The sequence below is a fragment of the Chiloscyllium plagiosum genome, unplaced genomic scaffold (assembly GCF_037043375.1).
Source record: "Chiloscyllium plagiosum isolate Xiang-an unplaced genomic scaffold, Cpla_swu_hap1 HiC_scaffold_12, whole genome shotgun sequence".
NCBI lineage: Eukaryota > Metazoa > Chordata > Chondrichthyes > Orectolobiformes > Hemiscylliidae > Chiloscyllium > Chiloscyllium plagiosum.
This window is the reverse complement of record NW_028270150.1, coordinates 44,810,331-44,832,996: the sequence shown is the minus strand read 5'-3', so window position 1 is coordinate 44,832,996 and position 22,666 is coordinate 44,810,331. Positions and strand designations below refer to the sequence as shown.

Here is a 22,666-nt window from a genome sequence, read left to right as displayed (position 1 = left end):
ACAGTGCTCGGTTCCTTAGCAACAGCATTAACTAGAAATGTAATTGGATGGGTCACATTAATATTCTTGCTACGAAAGAAGATAAGTTGCTGGGATTCTGCACTAAGTTACACACCACTCAATCACTAAAGCCTGTTGACCACCTACACAACAAAATTCAGAGGTATAACTTATTGTTTTGCATTTGTCTTAATGAGTGTAATTCCAACAATACTCAAGAAGTTCATTGAAATCTGGCTTGTCTGGCAACCAATGAATCATATTATGCATTTGTGCTCTTCATCACCAATGTACCATTGCTGAAATATGTGCCAACTGAAAGATATAATGCACAGACTTACCATGATTTCTTCAGCAGCACTTTTCAAACTCACCAACCTAAAATCAAGAGCAATAGGTGTATGGGAACACCACCAACTCTAAGTTCCCCTCCAAGACCCCAACATGCATATCAGGGTTCCTTCATCACCACTAGGTCAAAGTCTTGATCATGATTACATACTAATAACAGCCCAGATCTACCTAAAATAAGGTAAAGTCACCATTGTCTACTGGACTATTGGCTGTTCTCCCATTAGAGAGTAATGACTGATAGTACTTTTAACCTGAGAATCACCATATATCAGGTGAGAGAAGAGTTTGAGGAGAGTCTTTCATAGCAACCTCATTAAGTGCGAGAATTAAATCCACACTGTTGACATTACTCTGCAACACAAATCAGCTGTCCAGCCAGCTGAGCCAAGAAACCCCACCAAGGAAAAGTCACCATTGGCCCAGAAGAGTGTAGGGCTGCTCACTCATTGGAAGGAGACTACTAGTGGTGAGTCTAATCAAGGTCCTCACCCCAAGTGAGGACCTTCATGGTAACCTCAGCTGGAGCAGGAATTGAACCCATACTGTGGGTATCAGAAATCAGCTGTCCAGCTAACTGCTGGCTAGATAGCTAGTTTGCAATGCAGAGTGAGGCCACCAGTGCAGGTTCAGTTCCTGTATCAGCTGAGATCAAAATGAATGTTCCTCCCTTTTAACCACACCCTCACCTGTGGTGTGGTAACCTCAGGTTAAACTCACCATAATTGTTTCTCTCTAATGAGATAGCAGTGCTTTTGCGCCTCTGTGGCTAGGTTGACTTTACTGGGTCTATCTACACCATAAGGTAATGGTTTAGAAGACATTTCATCAATTTCTCCAGGACAGTTGGGAGTGGGCATTAAATTTTGTAGCCCACCACTTAGTAGCCCATATCATGAATGAAGAAAAAATATTGATGATACATTTTACTAATGCCAGTGGTGTGCGATTTAACCTATTGCTGAATATACATTCAGCTATGTGAGGTTAAGAGATGGTGTTAGCTGTAGATTTGGGCACCAAGTGGCAGATCTTTCATCATAACAGTGCGACTTGATGACTGATCATACTTCCAGCAGCCATTTACTGCATGCACACAAACACCTTCACCAATATGACAGCCAATACGACTTACCCAAAAGTATGCACAACTCCCAGGGCCATCATTTTGGAGCTTTGAGTATACTTATCATGTGTAAAGAATGTTACAAATGATCTCATTTTCTCAACTAATATATATGTGTAGATTCATCCAGATATATATATTTATAAATGTATCCAGTTATTTGTATGGGCCTGTGTTGGTCATTTTTAATGCTTGGTTTCACTTTCATACCACTGTTCCTAACTGTTGGTGAATGGCTTTATCTTCAATATGCATACAATGAACACATTACTTTTCAGTTATCAGTTTCTCCTATATGCTTCTTGCTACTTGACAGCTAGGTGCCACTTCCTTTCACGTTAGCCTTTGTTTGTTTTTCTCTCCTCTGCCTGCCTGCTGCTGGTGATGGTTTGGCATGCTGACAGAAACTCTTTGCATGCGTGGCCTCTCTAGTTTTTACTCACTGAAACGGCTCCGTGCGTCTTATCAGAGTAAGTCATGCATGTCTGTAGACCATATTTTATTCTGTTTTAAATGGATGACTGCTATCATTTTGCCACAGGGGTCCAACTGGCAGAATTAATATTTGAATTGCAACTGAAAAGAAAATAGTGTATGTTGCTCCTTGATATATTTCCAATTTAAAGTGATCATAATTTACCATAATGATCATTCAAAAAACATGGATAAAAATCTGCTTTCCAAATAAAGCAGTTGGGCTTATCTTGTCACAGCATCTTGAATTTCTTTTTATTTTTCACATATGTATAATTGACAGTTAACCAGTATTCTTCCATATGGCAAGTTATCCATATAGTAACTTAAAACAAAAAAGTATGGTCTATAATATGCCCAAACTTTGAGTAGGTTGAGAAGTATTTGGTACATTGGATTCTTGCAATTGTCACTTTGGCAGTTGAAAATCTTTCATTAAGAGTTATGTGCAAAACTGATATTTTGGTTAACGATAAAATCATTGTAAATTCAGAATCAGTTACTTTAGACCTCGAATGCTGCTGTCCTTTGCAAAGGTAAATTCCAGTATAGAGATAAAATAATAGGTTAACAATTATAATCAATCCTTGCAGTATTAAAAGGGCAGCAGACATGAAGTCACAATAAACAAATTCCATTATGAATTTTGAAATAACTTAGATGACAATACTGCAGATGAACTTCGTAATTTAAGTTGACATCAAGCTGAATCCATTGTACAGAGCATGGTATCAGGCTTGCCAGTGTTTCCCAACTTTTACAGCTCTCATAGTCAGCTGGGACTTTTTATGATATAGTGGTTGATAATATAGAAGATGCAACATACAATCAGAGTAGAAGTGCAAAATAATCTTAATTAAGTTAATTGGTCAGCTCCTTTCATGCCAATTCAGGTTTAACATGCCAAGGTTGTATTCGTTCAGTTACTACTGGAAATGTTTTAGCAATTTAAATTTTGCATGATATAAATACATAACGTGCCAAGAAGAGAACAAAATTAACTCCAATTAAGTTAGATTTAAAAAAACAAAGCATATAATCAAGTGCCAATACATTTAGCATTTCTGAATGTACATCGGAGTATGCAATTGTGTAACTAAATATTTGTGATTATTAAATGATTTCTGGATTTTATACACCTAATCTATGGAAGATCTTTGTGAATCACACATAATGTAATTATTGTTCAGAGATAGTCAGAAGTCTGACAATGAGCATCTGTTTGAAGACCACTGAAAATAGATGCATTAAAGTACTCCAATTTCATCTACTGTAAATACTTCCATAGCTAAGTGGGTTATTCAGCAAATATATTAATTAAATTAGGATTGGAGAAAATAGTATATGTTCTCCTTGGCTTCACTCCTCTGAAGCAGATGCACTTTATTTGATCTGTAATGCTAATGGAACAAAAACTGATCAGGCTGACTGTATCCTTTTGGAAATAATCCCATCCAATGAGATTGAGGACCTGAAATCAAACTGAACCAAAGGAAAAACAAATGTGAATGTATTGCAACCTAAAGTGAACGTATAATATTTGACTTTTAATTTAATGTATAACTTTGTTTTATATTTTATTTTAGAATGTAGCGTACGTATCAGCTCACCTATAAAACTAGTTCAGTAATAGTCATTAGCTGACTTTTTTCTTTATGATCACTTAATTAGAATTTTCATCTGTCCTTCTGTAATTATATTAATGCCCAATTGCTCACCACTGTTAGTATTACATCTTATAATTTATTGTTTTCCTGACTATCTTCTCTAGAGTTGCTGGGCAGTAAGACATAAAAATACAATAGTCATTTGGTAGTTCAGCAATACTAAAATTCTGTAAAGACATATTTTGTCAAAGCTTTACACCTGGAACTTATCCAGACATTTCAGGAGAATACCAATTTAAAAGGAAAAATCAGCATTTATACTACATGAGAGGGCTGAGCTGAGTGGTTGGCATGTGGACTAATTGGTAGAAGTGTTACCATAAAGAATGCACCAGTTAATGATGATTAATTGTTAATTGCTGGGCTTTGTTTAAATATTTTAAAGTTGACTAATTATATTGCTTTGACCAGCAAATGGCTGCCACCTATTTTGTTGATTTGAAACAAGTGCTGTGTGTCTACATGTTCTTTTACACTGCAAAGACAGGGCATTATGCATTAAGACATTTAGCTTTCAATGCAAACAAATAAGTACCACTAAAGGCCTAACTGACAATCCTAAATTTGTAGTCAACATAATTCTTTGCACACTCAGGACTATCTAGCAAATGTTGTCCAATTGTGGAATAATATCTAATGCTTGGTATAATACAGGTTTCACAAGTGCCAGCTGGTTGGGTATGGTCATTACCTTACCTGTTACAAGCAGCTGAAGTGATATGCTGTTTGATACAACCCCATTGTCTTTAGGTCATATGATATACATATCTAGCAACACATCAGTTCTGAAATTCATACACAAAGTTGCTAATTTGTGTGATAGATAGATCAACCCTTCAGGGTAATCTGAGGCACTTTTCAAGACTAGATGTGATGGTCTTAGGGCATCATTGGCTATCTAAACTCACCACTATTGTATGAATTAGTATTCTTTGAACTTATAAACCCATACAATTGAATCAGTTTTAACAACACCACATGCGGAATCCCCACTAGACTCAGCTTTCGCAAATACCTTTGTTGAATTCCATGAGAAGTGTGTCTTCAATGGAATGGCACCTCAACTCTTACTCCTTGCATATTTCCAATGTGTAGATGATAGACTTTTCTATAAATGAATCTGCAATTGTATGTCAGAGTTTACTTATGTTTTAATGGACTCCATTCTGCCATCAAATTCATGTTTGAAATAGTCAATTGAGCACCCTTGCCTCAATTTCCTGATTAGGAAATCAACCACAAGTATTTTGTTCTACTATCTACTGCAAACCGATTTTACTGGTCAATATACACACTAGGTTTCCTATTTCACATGTTACAAGATTGGCCTTATTGACAACTTCATAAAAAGAGCCCAAGCCATTTGTCCACTGTGCAAAATTAGTGCAAATACAGGGATCATCAAAACTATCCTGCAGGATACTGGCTACCCTGATCAGATCTTTTCTCACTGCATATCATGTAGATTCATTAAGATCCTCAAACTTGGTCCTGAAAAGGGCTCAGTCCACCTCAACTTAACCTGTAAGACTAAGATATCTCAGATGTTTTAACAAGCAGTGAAGCTGCTACTGATACTGACATGCTGCTACTGGTTCCATTAAGCCAAAAGGACGTGCTGCCTATCATACAAATAAATAATAAGATATATGAATTTCGGTCTCAGTGTGGTGCCACATCTGTAGGCCATATGTTCCAGAGTTTGATGGATCATGTTAAACAGCAATCTCTTCAGCTATTCACAGCAAGGAAGCTACTTATCACATCCAACCAGCCCATACCTACAGTACTCACAAGATGAGATTATAGTTCTACAATTAGACATTTAATGGATAATCCAAGTATATGAAAACTTATGCTGGCAACCAGTTTAGGATTGCCAATTGAGTTCACAGTGTGGTGTACTTACATGCACTGGAAGCTACATATGTTAATACTGTTTTTTGCAACAGAAAAAATATCTACCACAGACTGTGCCTGTTTCAGCTCAATAAAATAAGTGACAGGTATTTGCTGGTTCTTTTCTCAGGACAATGACTTGATCAATCAGAGTCAATCTGCTTCGTTTAAAATTTAAACAGCCTAGCAGTTAACTGATGTCTTCTTCGTGGTAGTCCCTCTACCAATCAGAATCAATGTGTTAACTAATTATCACTCCCCTCATTCAGAATAAATGTTGGTTTTCCCGTCATTAGTTTTCTTGCAAATTATCCTGATGACTGCAAGACAAGCAGCCTCAATAAAATGTTTTGTTTTAGCAAAACACAAGCATCAAGAAAAGTGCAAAAAGTAAACTAAATAAATATTAACATTTAATTTATTGTCAAAATTACACAGATTAGATTAGATTAGATTCCCTACAATGTGGAAACAGGCCCTTCAGCCCAACAAGCCCACACCGATCCTCCAAAGAGTAACCCACCCAGACTCATTTACCTCTGACGAATGCACCTAACACTATGGGCAATTTAGCATTGCCAATTCACCTAACCAGCACATCTTTGGACTGTGGGAGGAAACCGGAGCACCTGGAGGAAACCCACGCAGACATGGGGAGAATGTGCAAACTCCACACAGACAGTCGCCCGAGGCTTGAATTGAACCCAGGTCCCTGGCGCTGTGAGGCAGATGTGACCTGAGAATGCCCTGACAAATGTATTAATTTCCTCTCCCAGTAAGGTTTTTGATTTTGTATTATGCTAATACCTGTTTTCAACTTGCAGTATTAGCGGAAGCCCAAATGCTTTTGTAGTGCAAACTCAGTCAATTTCTGAATGTAGACAGACCTACCATCTTCATTCATGAATACTCAATTCCAGTCATTGCTATTAATGTACTAATCTTGACAAGAACTAAGTGCCTGATTAAGGAAAAACAGAAAATGCTGAAAACATCTGAGAAATCTGTCAAGTCTGTGTAAAGCAGATGCTTAGATTATTAACATTTTAGGTGTATATTCCATCATATTGGAAAATTGAATTGTAAATGGAAGTAGAATCATAACATTGAATTACCTTACATCGAATATAAAGCGTAGAATCGGATAATTCACCTCAATTAATCAGTGCTCGTGTTTATTCTCCATATGTGTTTTTGTCACCTTTTGTCTACCTATCTCAACCTTTCTGCATATCTTTCTATTCCCTTTAACTCATGTACAAATGCAGTTTCCTTTTGAAAGCACCTACATTCCAACTTCACAAATTAAACATATTTTGCTTACTTTTCCATTGAATATATTGGTAATAATCTTGTAATTAAAACCTGTAATTTCTCTTATATGAAAACATTTTCTCAATTCTACTCTGCCTAAACTATTCAGAACTTCAAAAAGTCTGTCAGGTCTCGTCCTAAGTCTCTTTTATAAAGAAGAAAGCTTCAATCTATTAAATCTTGCATTACAGCTGTAATCTCAGTTCTAATCCTTACAAATCTTTATTGTACTTCCTTATGTGTTTCTATATCCTGTTGATGTATAGAGATCAGAATTATGTACAGTATTCTAAATGTGATCTGCCTGGTATCCTGTACAAGTTTAACGACCAGGTTCCCTGCTTCTGAATTCTATGTCCCTAGAAATAAATGGCAGTGCTTTGTTTGCATTTTTAATTGTTTTCCTAATCTGTGGTGCTGTTTTTAATTATTATTTTCACTTATATTGCTAGATTCCTTTTCTTTACAACACAATTCAGAATCCCATTTTCTAAGGTATAGATGCTGATTCTCAGATATCAGGACAATTTCTGGCTCCTGACTTCAGTGATATCTATATGTACAGGGTGCCACATAGCAAAAACAACCGATACATACTTCACAATCGAGAATCCTCACTCTGGAGTAGGAAGGCATGTCTTGACTTCAACTTTTTTTTCATATGGCAGAATGAATCAAAGTTTATAAAGTCAAGGATCTTGTGGTCAAGGAACAACTCGTAGAAAATATCATATGGCTCCCTAGATTCATGGCTGAACAGCCACTAAAAAATCAATTGCATTTAGTTATTTTAGCGTAAGAAATTGTTTTAATATTTTCAATAAAATAGGTACCTGTGATTATACTAGATTAACAAAAAATTTTTATGATATCAACTCTGAAGAGAGCTCAGACTAAGAGCCAACTGACTAGTGAGGATAAATAAATGTTGAGATAGTCAATGAACAGCACACCCATTTGAGCCAGTTGACTAATCTATAACTGATGTACCTCAGAGTGCAACACAGCTTCTTGAACAAATAGCTATGTCAGATTCAACTCTGATGTTAGGTGCTGAGGTGACTTGGCAGAGATAAGTTCAAACAAAATATTTGACTCAACCACATATATCAATGTTTGAGTTCATTGCTACTGAATAGTGCAGTCTTCAATTTCACTAATGCTTTTTTGTATTGTGATGCTCTTTTTTGTCACTGTTAAGTATAAATCTAGCTTGGCATCACCGGCAAATTTTGATATTGAGATTTTTATTCCTAAATTCTGATCAGTATCGTAAAATATAAATAAAAGTATTCCCAGTACCCACCATTTTCTATCCTTTATCCTTTGCTCCTCTTCTGATTTCTGTTTTTTAGAGAATTTAATATCCATTCAGCTATTCTGGCTTTGCAGTCCCTGGTCTTTATCATGATATTATTAACCATATCAAAGACCCTTTGAAAATTCAATATTGTGACAATTCCTGTACTACTTTTGCATACTTTCTCCTTATCCCTTCAAAGAATTGTCTAATTTTACTATTAGACCTGAATTTGCAGAGATTTCCCGATTTGGGAGAAAGTATCCCGGATGTTCTAATTTTCATTCCAGGAAGTTGGCTAATAACTGGAGTCAAACCTGTCATCCCCAGAAACAGTTTAGAGACAGCCACAGGTCTCCATGTACAGAGACAGAAAGTCCCATTTCTGTGCTCTACCACTTCTTCCTAGCTTTGAGAAAAAAAACCCTTATCCCCTCACTCCATACAATCTCCATACCCTATGTGTGTCAGCCGAAGCCATCTCATGCTGTCATCAACTCCTGCCATAGCCTCTAAATCTTATGTCAACCTGTGCTCCTGTACCCACCCAAGGCCCTTTATGGCCAGTGTGCTAGCTCTGTGCCAATGCATGCCAGCCTGTGCCCAACCTTTTGCTCTTATACCTTCTATGCCAATACATCCAATATCTACCAAGAGCAGACCTCACGACCTATGTTGAAATGAAATAAAATAGTGCTTGAAATTATAATTGATAACTTCATTGTTTAAAGAATACTCTTTAATAAACACCCATTCACTACATTTAATTTTTTTAATCCCTTATGAAAACAAATATTTATCTTCATAGGCTCTCATCAAAAAATTTTATTATGATTTGGATCTGTCAGTCAAGTGGTGACCTGACCAATACTTTTGTTAAGGCACCCCACTATGATTATCTCTTGAACTAATACTTAAAGTTTCTAATTTTATGAATAGGTACATTTCATTTGATGTTTAGTATATTAGGTGAATATTTAGCTGTCTAACAGTTATTAACATAATTAAATGCAGTTATATTATAATCCCTTCACTAAAATCCTTCTTTATGCAAGCTTAACTCTAAGCATTAAAGTTACCACACACAGATATAGCTAGAAGCATACTCACATGCTCATTTAATTTTCTTCAGTTTCAGCTACTTTGCTGAGTGTGCTAAGATATCCCTTATACAAATGCCACTGGCACAATTATTTACTTATTCAAAGCTATATTTTCCATCGTTCTTAGTTTAAATTATTTTAGAATCTCCTTCCCCCACTACAACAAATTACTGTGTTGATCTGTTTGTGTCAATCCATTTAGTGGGTTCTTCCTGTTCTACGCGGTAGATATCCAGGCACTGAAAGATAGAACTGGAGCCGAGGCATTACACTTGTAAGCTTTTATTGCAGATACACACATTTTGAAAACACCTCTCAAAACCCAATAACAGCTTCAGTTTATTCATATGTATAGGTGTTCAAATGACCTCCAGTTGATGTTCATCATCTGAATATAACTCCCAATTGATATACAATTACCACTCTCAGAATTGTGCCACAGAAGCTTCACAGCATATAAGTAAGCTATTTATCCCAACTTGCACATGCTATCTCTTTAGTTCTATTCCCCTGCTGTAAGATGAGAGAGAAGGGCCAGCAAGGCCAATCACAAAGAAGGAGCAAATCAAATGAATGACATGTAAAGATTCGCTGAAGATTGCTGTGTAGATATTGTTAATCAACCTCTTCAGAGATGTTAAGATACATGACTGCATTAGGTGGGAGTTAAACTCAGATCTCCTGGCCTAGAGGCAGACAGATTGCCATGACACCAAAAGACTCCCTTAAACAAGTTCTGAGCCCAGTATTTAGTCATTTTTACTTGCCCTATCTGACATATCTACAAGGAAGGTGGAACTTGAAGCTGAACGTTCTGGCCCAGAGGTATGTACTGTGCCACAAGGTCCCAAGACTGCATAATTTCATGCAAACTGTTTAAAATTTGTTTTTATTTCCCTCTTTAAATCCTTATAGTTTTGTGAGTGATTTCGTTTGCTATAAACTTGAGATGCACAGAATGCCAAGTTCAATATCTGAGCTAAACGATAATGAGGGACATAGGTCAAGGAAAAGAATTCGAGGGTGAGGGTTGGAAAGCAAGGTGGGGCAAGATATTGGAAACAATGTGAGGGGAAATGGTGGTGGGAAAATTTGGAGGCTAGAGCATTGCAGTGAATGTGTTTAGGGAATGAGCTGCAGTTTTTTGTTAAATATGGAAAAGGGCAGAGCACTGTTCACCCACTTGACTTTGCATTTAGGTCACTACATTTTAGCATCTATAATGTATGTAGTAGATAGTGCCGTGGTCTGGTTTCCACAGGATTAGATGCCAACTGAATAATAAAATAAATATAATTAAGAAAAATAGTCAGAAGTGGCCTTAATTTTTATTAACTTTACAAATGTACATGTATGTTAACTGCAGCAATGAAGTGAACCGCCTCTAGAATCAATTCCCCAGAAATCCTGGACAACTGCTTTCTTTTGAGTGTTTTGCATTTGACATCTTAAGAACCCTATGTTCAGAAACGAAAGTCATGCCAATTTAGATAGTTACTTCTGATGCCTGATTTAGACCAGATTATAAATTTCAATTAGATGGTTTATAGGAAGAAATGTAAGCTCTGGTGGGGCAGTGATAGTGTCCTGCTGTCTGGACTAAGAGTGCTAGGTTCAAGTCCCACTTGCTCCAGAGGTGTGCCATAACATCTCTATACAAGTTGATTGAAAAATATACATAAGGAGACCTATTGAACTGATAACTGCCAAATGTGTAGCTCTATTGCATCCTACCTAGATAGCTCTAAAGATTGTAATGGAGATGGGTTCCACTGGGTCAGCAATATTGATCAACTTTATTGCAGAATAAAATAGATAGCAGTCATGCTTTTGTTATGCCTTGTTATGAATCAAGTGCATGGAGCTAAAGGAAAACAGAAAATGCTGAAAACACTCAGCGGATCAAGCAACAGATTTAGAGAGAAAAATAGAATGAACATTTTGGAATTGGAAAATGTTAGCATTACACAGCTTTTAAGCAAGCAGAGGTGGGAAGAGGAAAGGAGTGAAGAACAAATAGGAAGATTTATGATCAAGTGGAAGGCAGTATTGTCTCACAAGGCCAGCTCTCTATCCTGTATGAGCTATATTAATGATAAAGAATGCCATGACCATCCTCTTTTTAGTGTAGGGACTAAGTCTAGTGTGGTAAAAGGAATTCACATCCCAGATTAACTCAAAGAACCTGTTGTAATTAGCAAGATAGTATCTATTGCATGTCAGTAACTAGTTGCAGGTTACATTGATATGACAGACATTGTTACTGTGACTTGAAAACAAAATGTTAGACCTTACTCCTTTGAGATCTTAAGCTCTTCTGCCCAAAAATTCATAACATCATCATATGCTTACAGCATTCCAAATATTAAGCTTTTTCAAACCCATATACATCTCCTCACACAACGCTTTATCATCATTAATTTACATTTCTGCATATAATTACACTATCTCTACCTCCATCTTCCTGACAGATTTCTGACTTTACAAATTCAGGCTACCTGCATGTTTCACAATTCTGCTTGTGTGCATTCACTTTGGACTTGGAAGACAGATAGTTTGTTAGGTAGAAGACCATTGCCTTTGATTCTCTACCCAATAGTGTGAGGTCCCTTTCACCTGGAAGAGCTTTAATCTCTTGGATTGCCTTTTCAGAGGATATCTTCATTGCTAAAACAGGTAATTGCCTCTTTCAGGGTCCTGAAACTCTAAACAGGCAATTTCATCCTTAGAATGTCATGAAAAGTTGAACATTTGTTGTTCCTTCCCAGTGGTGGCTTCCATGTAGTTATGTCACTACATCTTCAATCTTCCAATAACAGTGTGCTAAAGCATGTTATGATGTACTTAAACTTTTGATTGGTTTGGACTTCCTCATTTTTCCTCAGTGATTACATTATTGGTGAAACAAACATGTCTAATTCCTCAGTTCTGCTATTTGAGAATTGCTTCTGACTTGGCATGATATCAGTTACAGTTATGAGGATTCTACCTGGGAAGATAAGAAAGTCCAATATTCTGTTTGAACTTAGAGTCACAGAGCTTTAAGTCAGGGAAACAGACCCTTCGGTCCAACTCATCCATGCCAACCAGATATCCTAAATTAATCTCATCCTATTTGCCAGCATTTGGCCCACATCCCTCTAAATTCTTCTTATTCATATATATATCCAGATGTTTTTTTAAATATTGTAGTTGTACCAGCCTCCACCACTTCCTCTGGCAGCTCATTCCAAGCATACACTACCTTCTGCATGCAATATTTGTCCCTTAGGTCCTTTTTAGATCTTTCCCTTTTCACTTAGACCTATGTCCTCTAGTTTTGGACTCTGCTACCCTGAGGAAAAGACCTTGACTATTCACCCTGTCCATGCCCCTCATGGTTTTACAAACACCTATAAAGTCACTTCTCAGTCTCTGATGCTCCAGGGAAAATAGCCCAGCCTATTCAACCTTTCCGTATAGCTCAAACCCTCTAACCCTGGCAACATTCTTGTAAATCTTTTCTGAATCCTTTCAAATGTCATAACATCTTTCGTGTAGCAGCGAGACCAGAACTGAACACAGTATTCCTAACGTGTCCTAACCAATGTCCTTTACAGCTGCAACATGACCTCCCAACCCTTATACTCAATGTTCTGACCAGTAAAGGTAAGCGTATCAAGCACCTTCTTCACTATACTGTCTATCTGTGACTCTACTTTCAAGGAACTATGAATCTGTACTCCAAGATCTCTGTTCAGCAGCACTCCCCAGGACCTTATCATTAATATATCAATCCTGCACTGATTTGCCTTTCCAAAATGCAGCACCTTACATTTAACTAAATTAAACTCCATCTGCCACTCCTCAGCCCACCAGCCCATCTGTACCAGGTCTTGTTGTACTCTGAGGTAACCTTCTTGGCTGTCCACTACACCAACTTGTCTCATCCAAGTCACCTCAGCATCTAACATCAGAGTTGAGTCAGTCATAGCTATTTTATTCAAGAAGCTGTGTTGCACTCTGAGGTACATCAATTATAAATTTGTACGTTGACTCAAATGGAGCACGCTGATCATTGACTAACTCAACACTTGTATATCCTCACAAGCCTATTGGCTCTTTTAGTTTGAGTGGTTCAGTGTTGATATTGCAGAAAACATTTGTGTTAATTCAGAATAATCACAGGTACCTATTTTATTCAAAGTATGATACAACTTATTCTTAAAAACTAAACTAATTTGATCCTTGTTTGGCTTCTGTTCAGCCATGAGTCCAGGGAGCCCCATGACATTTACTACAAATTGTTCCTTGACCATCAGATCCTTAACTTGATATAGTTTGAGTGGATAAAGAGTGGAGCTGGAGAAAACACAGAAAGTCAGTCAGCATCAGAGGAGAAGGGGGGTCAACATTTCAGGTCAGAACCTTTCATCAAGACTGGGGGATTAGAAGAGGACTGAGAAATAGTTTGGGGCGCGGGGCTGGCTAAAGGTGGGTGAGATGGCGATAGGTGGATTCAGGTATGAGATGGCTGTGATTGGTCAAGGAAGGGTGCACCAGACAGGTGAGAAGGACAATGGACAGATTGAGAGGGTGGGGTGGAGAGGAAGGGCTGGACCTGGGATGTGCTGCAAGGTAGGGAGATTTGGAAGCTGGTGAATTCTATGTTAAGGCGGTATGGTTGTAAGCTCCTGAGGTGGAAGATGAGGTGTTCTTCCTCCAGCGGTCTAGTGTTGACGGTGGAGGAGGCCCAGGATGGACATGTTGTTGGGGGAGTGGGAAGGAGTGTTGAAATGGCTGCAACTGGAAGGTGGGGCTGATTGGAGTGTACAGACCATAAATGTTTCTTGAACCAGTTCCCGGGTTTGCACTTGGTCTCTCCAATGTACAGGAGACCACACCGGGAGCACCAGATGCAACAAATCAGGTTAGAGGAAATGCACGTGAATCTCTGCCAGATTTGTAATGATTCTTTGGACCTTGATAGGAAGTGACAGGGGAAGTGTGGGGACAGGTTTTACATCTCCTGTGGCCACAGGGGAAGATTCCATGTGTGCAGGAGGGGTTGGTGGGGAGTGTGGACCTAACAAGGGAGTCACAGAGGGAGAAGTCCCTTCAAAAAGCAGACAGGGTTGGGAGGGAAATACCATTTTGGTGGTGGGGTCAGATTATAAGTGGCAGGAATGGCAGAGGGCCCAACCTCAAATCATCTGACAAGGGAGGTGCAGTGGTAGTTTAGAGCCCTGACCTCTACCTTGCCGAAGATAACGTAAACTAGCTGACACCTCCTGCTACAACCTGACCTCTCATCACCAAACCATCATCCCCAAGATCATCCACAACCTCATTGCCTTAGGGGATCTCCCACCCACAGCCTCCAACTTCATAGATCACAACGTCTTCACCTTTGACAACCAGTTCTTCATCCAAACACATGGAACAGCCATGGGGACCAAATTTGCACCCCAATATGCCAACATCTTTATGCACAGGTTCGAACAAGACTTCTTCTCTCCGCAGGATCTCCAACCAACATTATACACCAGGTACATTGACGACATTTCATTCCTCTGGACCAATGGCAAGGTGTCACTGATAAAACTACACAGTGATATCAACAAGTTTCATCCCACCATCAAACTCACCATGGACTACTCTCGACTATCTGCCTCATTCTTGGACACATGAATCTCCATCAAGGATGGACACCTCAGAACCACACTCTACCGCAAACCCACAGACAACATCACAATGCTACACTTCTCCAGCTTCCACCCAAAACATATTAAATCAGCCATCCCCTATGGACAAGCCCTACGCATACACCAGATCTGCTCAGATGAGGAGGAACGTGATGGGCACTTAGACGTACTCAGAGATGCCCTCACAAGAACGATGCTCAACTCATCAACCGCCAGTTCCGACGTGCCACAGCAAGGAACCGTAATGACATCCTCAGAGACAGACACATGCTGCAACCAACAGGAAACCCTTCATTGTTCAGGATTTCTCAAGAGCTGAAAAACTACGCCAAGTTCTTCGAGACCTGCAACACATTATCAATGAGGATGAGCACCTCGCCAAGACCTTCCCCACACCTCCACTGCTTGCCTTTAAACAACCGTCAAAGCTCAAACAGATCATTGTTCGTAGCAAGCTGCCCGGCTCTCAGGACAACTCCATACAGCCCTTTCATGGTAGGCGCTGCAAGACGTGTCAGAGTGTGGACATAGAAAAATATATAATTACACGTGGGGACACCTTCCACCTTGTACGTGACAGGTACACATGTGACTCAGCCAATGTTGTCTATCTTATATGTTGCAGGCAAGGATGCCCTGAGGCATGGTATATTGGGGAAACCGAGCAAAAGCTACAACAACGGATGAATGGGCACTGCACAACAATCAACAGAGAGGAATGTTCCCTCCCAGTTGGGGAACACTTCAGTGGCCCAGGACATTTGACTTTGGACCTTCGGGTGACCATCCTCCAAGGTGGACTTCGGGACAGGCAGCAGCGAAAAGTGGCTGAGCAGAGGCTGATAGCTAAGTTCGGTACCCATAGGGAGGGCCTCAACCGGACCTTGGGTTCATGTCACATTACAGGTGATCACCATTTCACTATACACACATTGACACTCCTACACACACACACACTCACATACACACACACACACAGGCACTCCTATACACACACATACACACGCACATACACTCACACACACCCTTACCGACACATACACTCCCACATTCACACAGGCATCCCTCAGATACTTAGACCACTCTACACTCATGCACACAGATACACACTCTCTCTCATAGACACTCACAACCCCCCACCCCAGACACGTACACACACTCCCACACTCACACATGCACCCCCTCACAGACTTAAGACACTCTACACTCACTACACACACATATACACTCTCTCAAACTCACAACCCCCAACCCAGACAGACACACACACGTACAAACAGACAAAGACCAACATGCACACATATATTTTGTGGGGTAAATTGGTACTTGCAGAGTTACATTGTACTTTGCTCAAAAACTGCATGAATTCATGTAAAACTCTGAGCTCAAAATCTGCCTGAATTCATGTAAAACTCTGTTATCTCACTTTTTAGATTAGAATCAATCTAAACATCATGGCATAGACAGAGAACACAGGGGGCTAACACCTTCAACATATTGTCTAGCTAACATCAATTGTTACAGCTAACCTGAGAATGCAACTTTTAAAAAAAAGGTTTTGTGATTTAGACATGAAAGAAGTGAAACTATCATGGTATTTGAACAGATGAAAGACTCAACAGACAATCAAGGTATTTTTCAATGTATAATTTCAGTTACATCACACTGTAAGCTTTTGCTAAAAATTCTGTGCCTTACAATTGTGTCCTCCACTATCACCTGATGAAGGAGCGGCACTCCAAAAGCTAGTGTGCTTCCAATTAAACCTGTTGGACTATAACCTGGTGTTGTGTGATTTTTAACCTTCTCCTCAAGGTCCTCTATTTCTTCCTCTCCAGCAGACCCATCCAGTCCCCCCTCCACTGACACTCTCATTTGCCTGGCCAAACTGGTCCTCATCCTTAACAACTTTTCCTTTCAGTCCTCCCTCTTCCACAGTTACATCAGCACCATCCCCCACTTTTTCTTCCAATATATCGATGCCTGTATTGGCGCTGCTTCATGCTCCCATGAGGAGCTTGAGCAGGTCGTCCAGATCTTCCACCCTGACCTCATATTCACCTGGACCATCTCTGATACCTCCCTCCCCTTCCTGGACCTCTCCATATCCATCTCCGGCAACCAATTCAGCACCAACATCTATTACAAACCCACTGCCTCCCACAGCTAACTCCCACCTCCCCCTGCAACAATGCAACCCTATACTCCCAATTCCTCTGCCTCTGCCATATCTGCTCCCAGATTAGCATCTCAGATGTCCTCCTACTTCAAGGATTGCAATTTCCCCTCTCCCATGATCAACAATACACCCAAACACACCTTGTCCATTTCCCGCACCTCTGCCCTCAAACATAGCCCCCCAATCCACTCTGACTCTCCTGCATCTGCAGTCCTCACTATCCCCAAGTTTATTTAGTTTGACTCATTCTGCCATTTAAAAAAAGATTGAGGTCAAGACATGCTTTCCTATTCCAGAATAAGAATTCTTGATTGTGAAGCATGTATATGTATTTTGCTATGTGGCCTTCCTGTACATTGGAACATTTCTTTAATCATGGCTCATAATATGGTGAGAGACTTTCAATGAGACCCACCGCTATCTAACTTAAAATTGGTGAGATAACCATTGATCTAAATATCAGCACTCCAAAATGTAAAGTCTTATTCACTTATTTCCTCTAGGAGCAATTTAGGCTTTCCTTTTGTTTCGATAATTCCACTTGAATAAGCACTTTATGTTGGTTGCTATTTACTTTCTCACATTTCTGAAATTCTTTTCCCCTTTTTTGCATTTTCTGAAAGTGACCTACTTTGTGACAGATGTATTTGTTTTAATAGCTGAGCACTAACTGTACCTGAGGTTTCTTTGCTCCACCATGCTGAAAAGGATTTCTAATGTCTATAGTCTATCCTAATTGCTGTATTGGCTTCTGGCAAGTTATTTCTGGTTTTATGCTTAAAAGATTGATCACCATGCCAAGGTTGAATTTCTCCTCTTAGGTCCAGCTTCCGGAGTTCTGTTTCACTCACTATCTGAATGTCTTTTTGAGAATCAGCTCTTCTTTGGAATTCAATAAATCTGACAATGGCACATCAACAATTTCAACATTTTACATTTCAATAATTATATCTCTTATGAATTTGAACTTGATGAGATCATCGTTGCATTCCAGTGCTAACCTATAGATTTCATTAACAAAATCATCTATGGATTCTCATGAATGCTGAACTATTCTATTAAATCTTATTCTTTGCAGGTTTTTTTTAATTAGTTCCAAGGTTAGAGTAATTGCCAAAAGCACTCAGTAATTCTTCAGAAGTATCTGTTGCTTCTTTCACCGTTTGGAAAGCTAAAATGTCATCAGCTATACTTGCAATTTTGTATGAATGCGTGTTTACTTGTTCAGCCTCTGCTTTTGGATCCAACTCAGAAGCTATTCTCCATCACAGAAATTGTTTTCTTGACGATATCCAGTTCGATGTTCTATTTGGCCCCTCTCTGAAGTTAAGTCTTCCTGACAATATTATCCCTACTATATCTTCCTAATATTATTAAATAGTTTGTTTTCTTACAAGACTTTTATTTCGGAATAAGAGCAATTCTGCTGGTCATTGCTGTTCTACTGAAGCAATTTCCTTTGGTTTACCAGGAGATTGAACGATTCTCACCCTTTGTGGGTAAATGGAGGATTCCTGCTTTTTTTTCTGTGGCTTCACTGCAGGAATCCTGCCATTCCTGGCTTAATAAATTATTCTGTATTAACAATTTTGCTGAAAGATGCCCGCTGCCTGTGGCTTTAATAAATGATTCCCATTTTAATGGTTGATTCCTGCTCCTCACAGTTTCAGTAACCAGCCTTTATCATAGCTCTTATGAAGAATCTCCCATTTTTTCGATGGCCTAATAAAATGCTCCCAAAATTACCTTCTCCATTCATCCAGGTATATTTAGGCTTTTAAACTGCCTAACCTTATCATTTTAATTACTAGTTTTGTGATCTCCTTAGATCTGGTTGACTTTTTTTAGTAGACCTACACTTCCATTTCTGCAGCTATGCCTCATGTTTGTGCCTGTTCCTATGGTGACAGTGATTAATCTGAGTACAGTAGTAAGTCATTTTATAACTTGTATTTCCAAACCGGATTACTGTGAGTTTCTAAAGTTTCTCGTGGCCCACCAGGAATTTTGAGTTTTACTCACTGAGGCTCTGTTTGTACACTCACCAACTTGACTTGGGACTGTTCTGACTGATCTTCATTCCACTATGCAACTTATAGCTACTAATTCTTCTTCCCCAGGGAGTTATTAACTCTCTTGTTTCAGCAGGCTTGAAATACTGTTATTATTCATCAGAGTATTCTTCATTGTTGAGAATTGCTATGAGGGTTCCTTCTGTAGGGTTCTTAATTCCTCAGCTTTTCCCTGTGACTGACTGTAATGAACAGGCGACTTAAAGCGGACGCTGAAGATGTCACATCGCTACTCACCATGTGCAGTATGAGCAATTAAATCAAATCCACAGTGGCTGGATTCACATCAAATTAAATCCTACTATATTGATATGGAATGCCAGTTCAATATGCTGTATGAGCTGTTGCTTATGATGAAGGTTTCTGTGGCCATTTTCTTTAAGCATAGGGAACTACAGGGCCTGCTTGGTCTAGTGTTGTAGAGGAAAACCACTTTCTGGTATAAATAGAAGAGTTTCTCATAGATAACAAGATATAGTTTGTTGCACATTAGCAACTAATTATAGGGTATATTCATATGATAAGACACTGTTACAGAGGAGGATACGATGTTGAATCTTACTCCATGAAATCTTAAGGTATTCTGTTACAAGTTTGTTTGACACCAACACTAAAGATGGTGCCAAGGATTATTAATCCTTTCAGACCCATATACATTGGCAGCAGAGATTAAACAATAAAATAATAATTATGATGTTGCAGAAAATTAAAATGATAGGTCACTGAAAACTTGGGGTCATGCCTCCAGAAAGAATGGAGGGCTGTGTAAGGTGAGTCATCCAATCTGTATTTGATCTCCCCAGTATAGAGGTTACTATGTCATGAGTAGCAAACATAAAATACCAAATTGAAGAAGTCTTTCATTTTTGTTTTGTTTTTATACAGCAGCCATTTGTGAAGATCTTCCTTTCCCTTTATGGCACCTTTAGAAGCATCTTTTGTTCCTTGTTCAATTACAAACTCCTTTTCCCTTGAACCAGCATCCTTTCTTTTTCATTTAATCTCTCCTGCCTGCTATCACACAACTTCCCTTTTGCTCTTTTCCCTCTCCCTTGCTCTGTACTTGCTTAAAACCTATTATATCTGTAGCTTCTTTAAAAATTTCTGACTAAAGTTTGTCAATCTAAAACAAATAAATCAGTATTTGCAACACTTTTTGTTTTTATTTCAAATATCCAGAGTATATAGCATTTCAGTTTTATAATGAGGTGAAAGAAAATAGTTTGCTATGCAATGCAGATTGCCAAAGTTTTAGGCAACTTGATAAACATACTCTAATGCTTGGAATTATGCATTATCCTAATTCAAATTATTTTCAAATACTAATTACAGTATGCGCTTCATGCGACTAATCTCATGATTTGTAAGGGCCCTGTTTGTTTCAAAGTTCTCTCATTCCTATCATGCAGAAAGTGTCCTTTAGTGACCTCTATTATTTGAGTAAACAGTGAAGTCTACAGTTGAAATTAGAAACTCCTGTTGGGGAAAATAATAAGTTGATCGTATTTTGTGCAACAGTAATCAAGTTTTTAAGTGTATTTGGCAGAAAGGTTCAATTCCAGTCAAATAATTTATTTATTATTCCTATTTTCACTTGACAAAATCATGAATAGAAAAATTGTTTAAATCTTCCCAAAGCTCAGCCAATTTGCAAATAATTTATCAATGGTCATTCATAATCCAAGTTTCTTAGGTTTCCATTAGCCTTTGGAGTCATGTATGACATTGTTAGGAGTAAGGACGAATAATATACCTAAGAATGACTTAATAAAGATCATCTTTAATATTTGTTTTTCTTTTTTTAAATTACATCATTCCCTTCACTGTCCAATTTGAAAAGCTGCTGTTACAGCATTAAGCCTTGGCTGCTGTGAAGGTATGTTTGACATTTGCTTCCCTCTAATTATTTGCTTGAGTGTGCATGTTGGAATGGATGAGGATCACAACATTAAATCTTTGAACTGTTCATATTTAAAACATTAAATCTCAGAAACAACACAATCCTCTGTGTTGAAAACACAGTATCAAATTCATCTTGTATTTAATTTTATACATCATAGCAATGCTGCATTTCATTTTTGTCTCATTGTATTGTAAATAGTTTAATAGTAAATGGTTTAATAGAAAATGATTTTAGTTTATTTCTGTTGTGCTGTATAATTTCAGAGGTTAGATGATAGATTAAGTCATTTTTTATAATTTTTATACAGTATCAACTTAGTTAAATTACACAGAAATAGTAAAATGTCTTTTAGAAGTAAATTAACTGGATAAATCTCAAATATAGAATAACAGCTGTTCTAACTATTTTTGAAGTCTTGTTGCAATACTCGAGAAAACAAAATCTTCACTTTCAACATGTCCTATATGCAGAAGTAACATAATTAATTGACACATATGATATACATCTTGTTATGATCTCAGCTGATGGTAATTCAGGGCAAGTCAGATTCCAGAGGGAAACCTAGCTTAATAGACCATACATTTTATTTTAGCAATTCAGTTACCATGGCAGTCAGCCACTGAACATGTTCACACAAGGCTGTCAATGTATTTTTAACAAGTTTTCACAGGTCTGAAGCATTTCCTTTCAGCAACTTTTTGGACATTCTCCAGATATGATCCTCTTAATGACTATCTCTCCTTGAGATACATATACAAGCTAAATCATTGACTTTTCTTTGACTTTAGGGTTGCCAAAATACCTTAAGACTTTTATTCCCAGCTTTAACGGTCTGATAACTTCCACAAACTAAGGAGTACCCATCTGCTGGAATGAGTCTTTTCTTTTAAATCCGACCTGCGTATGGCCCCTTGCCTTATGTTTGCTCTCTAAGTGCAAAGGCTTCAGTGAGTCACAACATGAGTTACATAATTCTGAACCTCTGTCCTGGAGTATAAATGTGGTTGCTCCAATTAAGCTGTTAATGATTGATGCCTTTTAGGATGTTAATGGAGAGAGCATCAGTGAGGATACTGTCCTTGAATGTCAAGCAGAGGAGAATAGACTCTTTTTCATTTAAAACTAAAGTGATTGGAACCAGGTGGATCATATTGACTATGAGATCCTTGATTACTCTGGGCCAATCAAAGAGCCTTGGTGACTGATATAAACAAGGGATTAAGAAAAAAAAATAAACAGGGGATTGCTGGGGAAAAAAAATAAACAGGAGCATCTGGCCATAAACAGCTCAATAAAGATTTGTGCACCTTGTGTCTCTCACTGTTTCACACCTGCACACACACACCATGAGTGCTGGGGATAAAATAAGCACTACCGCAGTTAGGGGGTTAAATAAAAAAGAAAATAAACAAGGGATTCAAAATCTCTTTGCTTCAGGTACTGACTCCAAACTGGCTGGCCACAGCTAGTGTACCAGTGCCATGTAAATAAAGAGTGACTTGGTGATGGGATATTGGCCTCTGTGCATTTATTTCAGAAGCAAAACAGAAATTGCTGAACAAGCTCAGCAGTATCTGTGGAGAGATAGCAGTAT

General features: G+C 38.4%; 1 protein-coding gene across 28 annotated transcripts in view; it reads left to right on the top strand.

Moving 5' to 3' along the window:
• The window catches only part of stxbp5l (syntaxin binding protein 5L), a 546,418-nt gene that overhangs the window by 400,079 nt on the left and 123,673 nt on the right, over positions 1-22,666 (top strand). For 10 of the 28 annotated variants that reach the window (XM_087992756.1, XM_087992752.1, XM_087992742.1 and 7 more), the window contains exons 19-20: positions 1,882-1,947; positions 21,010-21,045. The exons of 6 other annotated variants lie outside the window; for them this stretch is intronic. In XM_087992756.1, the coding sequence (XP_087848882.1) occupies positions 1,882-1,947; positions 21,010-21,045 (102 nt within the window). The remainder of the gene's footprint in view (positions 1-1,881; positions 1,948-21,009; positions 21,046-22,666) is intronic. 12 more of the 28 variants (XM_087992759.1, XM_087992751.1, XM_087992741.1 and 9 more) reach the window with 4 other exon arrangements.